This window comes from Musca autumnalis, unplaced genomic scaffold, assembly GCF_047663935.1.
Source record: "Musca autumnalis isolate F117 unplaced genomic scaffold, ASM4766393v1 scaffold_5, whole genome shotgun sequence".
Taxonomy (NCBI): Eukaryota; Metazoa; Arthropoda; class Insecta; order Diptera; family Muscidae; genus Musca; species Musca autumnalis.
This window is the reverse complement of record NW_027412088.1, coordinates 149,845,040-149,851,039: the sequence shown is the minus strand read 5'-3', so window position 1 is coordinate 149,851,039 and position 6,000 is coordinate 149,845,040. Positions and strand designations below refer to the sequence as shown.

The 6,000-nt window shown below is 34.3% G+C and overlaps 1 protein-coding gene across 2 annotated transcripts in view; it reads right to left on the bottom strand.

Moving 5' to 3' along the window:
- Positions 1 to 2,986: 2,986 nt before the first annotated feature.
- Positions 2,987 to 6,000, bottom strand: part of fus (epithelial splicing regulatory protein fusilli) — a 152,118-nt gene continuing 149,104 nt past the window's right edge. For both annotated transcript variants that reach the window (XM_073992687.1, XM_073992686.1), the window contains exon 13: positions 2,987 to 4,176. In XM_073992687.1, coding sequence (XP_073848788.1) covers positions 3,409 to 4,176 — 768 coding nt within the window. In that variant the 3' untranslated portion in view covers positions 2,987 to 3,408. The remainder of the gene's footprint in view (positions 4,177 to 6,000) is intronic.

Here is a 6,000-nt window from a genome sequence, read left to right as displayed (position 1 = left end):
ACACTTAAGCATGACACCGACGATATAGCCTCCCATAGAACGGTACCTCCCGATTTTCGGTATTTTGAATGTTTTAGCTTCATTATCGCACCGAAATGGCTGAAATTTGGCATTTAGCCTTCGTTGGCCGTATAAAATTTTGTTGGTATGGGTCCACGCTTTCATATAGTACCTCCCGATTTTCGGTATTTTTAAGGTTTTAGCTTCATTATCACACCGAAATGGCTGAAATTTGGCACTTAGCCTCCGTTGGCGGTATAAAATTTCACCCCAGAATTTTGTTAGTATGGGTTCACGCCTTCATATAGCCCCCAATGAACGATACCTCTCGATTTCCGGTATTCTGGAGGTTGTGGTCTCAATATTCCTCCGAAATTGCTGAGCTTTGGTATTCAGTCTACGTTGGAAGTAAACCCCTTTTCGACTGGGGGGAAGTTACTAGTAAGTCCAGTCGGCTAGTCGTAGCATTTGTTTAATTATTGTAATCTATAAATGATTCAATAAAGAAAAAAAACCTCCGGTTTTGAACATCTCGGCTGGCAAGCCATAACAATTTGCTGGTATCTGCAGGAAGATGTGCCTGTAACAAAGCCATTAGTTTTGTGTTTCACACTTTGGTAGAATTTTTGGACTTCATTCTGGCGATATTTTCACACTCCCACTTTTCCATTTCTCTTTTCTTATAGCGGAAAAGATGTTTCCACTCTCTCCTCTTCTCCCAATACCTCTCTCAACTGATTTTAGAGTAGCGCTATATGGCGCATTATTCGCTTCGCTAGCAGCACTGCACTCTTGCTCATACCATGGGTACCTTGATTTAGGTTTCTGGTATAGAAGTATTGATTTTGTTATCAGGATGAGGAGTGCCTTGATTGAGCAATTTGGCCAGTGGAGTGGAATATGATGTGGCTATCTGCTGTGATTGCAGCTCACCAATGCCCAACTTCCGCGTTGTGTCTCTTCGTCCTTTATTTGCGTATTGCGGTTGCGTACCTTTGCTGCAGCTAGCTGGTGGTCCGAGTCTATGTTTGCTCCTCGGAACGATCGTACATTCAACACGCTCGATGAATGACTTCAATTTATCACAACGTGGTCAATTTCATTTCTTGTTTTTTTTCTAGAGACAGCCATGTGGTCTTATGAAAAAATATGAAATGTGTAAATATGGTACTGCTAACTACCATGTTTTTTATCGCTACGAAGCCTATCAGCTTCATTCCATTGTCATATGTTTCACCGTGTAAAGTGAACATCCGGACTGTTGGGCCAAAATATATCTTTAATCTGTTCATCCGTAAAATATAACTTTGATCTGTTCGTCCTTGTCTTCAGTGGGAGAATGAGCGCCCATAAAACTGATGTTAAAAAATTTACCTTTATCCAATTTGTACCAAGTTGAGTATTTAACAAGTGCCCTCAACCTATCGTTAGCCAGCCCATATTGTACCAGAATCCTGGAAAGTTGGCAGGGTGGTCGCGCTACTGAAAATTCAAACCTGCTAGAATGCCGTACTGAGGACTGCAACTTCTTCATGAGGAGACGAAGCTTTTACCGGTGCGTCAGCACAACAAAATTTTGTCGATGCAGTACCTGCTTGGGTCTCATCGCAGAGAGCATGCCTGTCACGATTTAATGGAAAGGCTTCCCACACCCAGGCACGTCAAGAGAGATCTTCAGGAGAGAGTCCAAAGGTCCAATTTGTGCATGAGGTTTTTTCACCGAATCACCTTATAATTAAGATTTTATGTAATCTTATGTAGAAACTCATCACGCTATGATAAAGGGATATGAGGTTGTAAAAAAGTCATAACCCTACTGCACATACTATAATGTGAAATGATTCTTTGCTTTCTCTCGCGAGCAACATATTCGAATTTTGAACTTCCAGAAAGTTCTCCCAGTCGTCAGACTAACAATATGTTTTCGTTGTACTACATCCCTATGAGTGAGAACAAGGAGTGTCGGGAACCATTAATTTATGATTCTCGGAGAGAGATTAGGTAATAACCAAAGAGACCTGTCAGATTGGCCCAAGGATTCACATGGTGTTGCTATTTACTTACCTTGAAATGTTTGGTAATCTTTAACATTTCGCAAAAATGGTGTTTATATATTTTATAGATTTATTTATTTATTCAAAAATGTATATGTATATTTATAAAAAACAATAGACTTGACAATAAAAACAATTTGGATATATTAAAATATATATTTAAAATTAAATTAAAAAATGTATTTAATTTCATAAATGACAATCTGTTGTAGTGTACTTTAACGAGATGGATCGAGACAAGAACAAGAAGTACAACAAATATTTGAATTTATTTTGTATTTTTTTAATATTTAATTGATTTATAAAAAATATAAATTTATTTTATTTTTTAAAAAATTAATTGATTTATTTGAACAAATGACAAATATTATATTTTACTTTATCTTTGTTTTATTTACGTTTAATGTTGTGTGTTTTTTGAAAACAATTTAATAATTATTTATGACAAACAAACATGTGTAGTATGAACTATGTAGACAAGAACACAGATATACAAACACAAAAAAATTACATAAATTTATAAATAATTTTACTATTGACTAGGGTATTTGTTTGTGTTGTTGTTGGTTGATTGGTTGTTCAACATTATTGGTTATAGTTTTGTATTTAACTAGATATGTATGTATGTAGGTATTTATGTAGGAGTGTGTGAGGGATAGGCATCACGAACGGAAAATGTTTTAAAAACATTTTGTCATGGTTATCCTTCAACTGTCGCTATTTTACGGTTTGATAAATAAAAATTTTCTTTGAAATTGCACTGGTTTCCAATGTTTGATCTTTAGCAGTTTCTTTGTGGGAATTTTGGAATATATGTTTTTTTCTTAAATTATGTTTTCTTTTATAAAATTTATACTAAAATATTTATTTTGTTGTTATTTTTTATAATTTTATATGATAATATCAACATGTATGTATTTTTATTCTTAAAATTTTTCTTGGTAAAACACTTTTACTTTTCTTTTTAGTGGCAAACATTTTTATTGGTTGAAGACAATCGATCCTAAAGCAATATTGTTGGGATCGAACAATATTGCGAAGTTTGCCCTCCATCTAAGAAAAGAAATATGCATTTTTTGTAGCCTACATTCGAGATTCGTTGAATGTTTAAAGTGGTCAATAGTTGGATTTCATTGCTTTTAGTAGCACCCCAAGACCACTTGGGAAAAGAGTTTATTTCTTATTGAATCCCTTCTTTTGGCAAGATAAGGAAATTACTACAACTATGCAAATATAAAATAAATTATTTTTAATATTTTTATGGGTTTTTTTTTATAAAAATTGTCCACTTGGTGATTGCTTTAGTTTGTTCGTTTGTTTTTGTTTTTGTTTTATTATTTGGATCTCTTGCCTTTTAGGCAGAATACAACTCCACACAACGATTGGTGGTGACCAGTGTAGGTGGTGCAGGTGGCGGTGTTACAACACCATTACTAGTCGGAGGAGCTGTTTTTGTTGAATTTTTGGTTGTTATTTTGGTTATTTTTACACTGGCTTTAAGATTGGCATTACATTCTCCCGTCGTCGTTGCCGGTGTATTTGTTTCAATGGCAAGTAATGGCTTGTTGTGAACAATAACTGGCGTTACTGCATTCTGGCCAGCAGCGGCAGGTGATATTGGAGTGGTTGGAGTAGTCACAATAACAGGAGCATTGGGTGGTGTGACTTCAGTTGTTGTTGGTGGTGTCTGTTGTGACAACGTTATTTGTGGCTTTACTGGTGGCGGTGGTGATCCATAATGTTGATGATATACGTTATTATTATGTGTTGGACGTATAGTAGAAGCTGGTGCTGGTGCGGATACTGCTGCTGTTGGTGACAATTTGGTCACCACTGCTTGCTGTTGTGTTACAGTCACAACCTTACTGTTTTTGTGATGATGATAGTTATTGGGATGAATGATTGTTGGGGTCACAGCTGTTGGTGATCCCTGTACCACTGCTGCTGGATACTGCTTTGGTGTCACCAATGTCATTGGACCACCGCCACCACCTTTACTGGGTGTTAAAATAAGGCCATTGGTAGCATTCGGCGGAATTGCAACATTTGGTGGACTGAGTGGTGATGGTTGTGGATTAGCGTAATTTGTTGGTGGCACAGTGGTTATATAATCGAGAGAATACTGCAAAGAAAACAGAGAATATGAAAAAAGAAGAAAATAACAATAAATAAGAAAAATGAGAAACAATTAAACAAAATTGCAACTGATTGCTCGAGCAGGGCCAAGCCATTCAGTATTATAAACTTGGATTTTTTCTATAGTCGTGGATTTAAAACTAAAACAAGTATGAACGGTCGAACTTGTTATACCCTCCACCACCAGTTGGATTGAAGTAAAATGGAACAATTACTTTCCCTTCGTTTATGAAGAAGACTAAATACAAAATGTCAGCAATTTCAAAATACCGAAATTCGGGAGTTACCGTTCTATGGGACTGTATTAAAACTTTGATCTATACCGACAAATTTCTGGCGGAAAGTTTTTAGACTCAAAGAAGACTAAATACCAAACTTCCGATATTTCGGTAAGATTAGCCACATTATCTTCCTTCAAAATACTGAAAATCAAGAGGTACGCTTCTATGGGGGATATAGGTAGACTTGGACTATACTGATAAGTCTCTTCCGGTATATATTTTACAATCCCATGGAAGATTAAATAACAAATTTTTTGTCATTTCGGTGGGATATTGACGGCACATTCCTCAGAATTATGAAAATCGAGAGGGTTATATTAAAACGTGGACCTATACCGACGAATTTCAGCCAGAAAGGTTTTTACCTCCAACGTAGACTAAATACCAAATTTCAGCCATTTCGGTGGCTGGTTTTCGGTATTTTTGACGGTTGTGGCCACAAACCTTCTATATGGCTATATGTGGTCAAAACCTTCAAAATACCGGAAATCAGGAGTTCTGTTCTATGGGGGCTATATCAAGGCTTGTACCTATACCGACCAATTTCATATGGAAAGTTGTATACCCCAAATGAAGACCAAATACCAAATTTTAAACATTTCTGTGGATTATTGTGGCCACAACCTTCAATATACCGAAAATCGGGTGGTATCGTTCTATGGGGGCTATATCAAAACGTGGACCGATATAGCCCATTTGCTATACCAAACATCGTAGGAGTAATAGAAAATTCTATACCAAATTGCAAAGCTCTATCTTAAAAATTGCGAGCTGTATCATGAATTCAACAGACGGACGGATGGACGGACATGGTTATATCGACTTAGAATTTTACCCTGATCAAGAATATACATACATACTTTATAGGGTCTCCAATGAATATTTCGATGTGTTACAAACGGAATGACAAATTTAATTATACCCTCCATATTATGGTGGAGGGTATAAAATGTACAATAAACTTGGATTTTGTTCAAAAATAAACGGATTTTTTTAAAAATATTTTTCATTAAAAAAAATCCACGTTTTTTTTAAAAATATTTTTTTTAATAATCATGAATTTTTTAAAAAATATTTTTTTAATAAACGTGGATTTTTTGAAAATAGTTTTTTTTTCAATTATCATGGATTTTCAAAAAATATTTCTTATAATCACGGATTTTCAAAAGATTTAAAAAATATATATTTTTTCAATAATCGTAGATTTTTAAAAAATATTTTTTTATAACAGTGGATTTCTAAAAAAATATGTTTTTAAGAATCGTAGATTTAAAAAAATATGTTTTTTCAATAATCGTGGATTTTAAAAATTTTTTCAATAATCGTGGATTTTTAAATTCGTTTTAAATAATCGAGGATTTTTAAATTTGGTTTTCAATAATCGTGTAGTTTTAAATTTTTTCAAGAATTGTGAATATTTAGTTTTTTTTTTTTTTTTTGCAATAATTGTTTATTTAAAAACGGGTTTTAACGTTTATCTAACAAAAATGTGTTTTTGTTTTTATTTATAAAAAATGTTTTTAATTTTA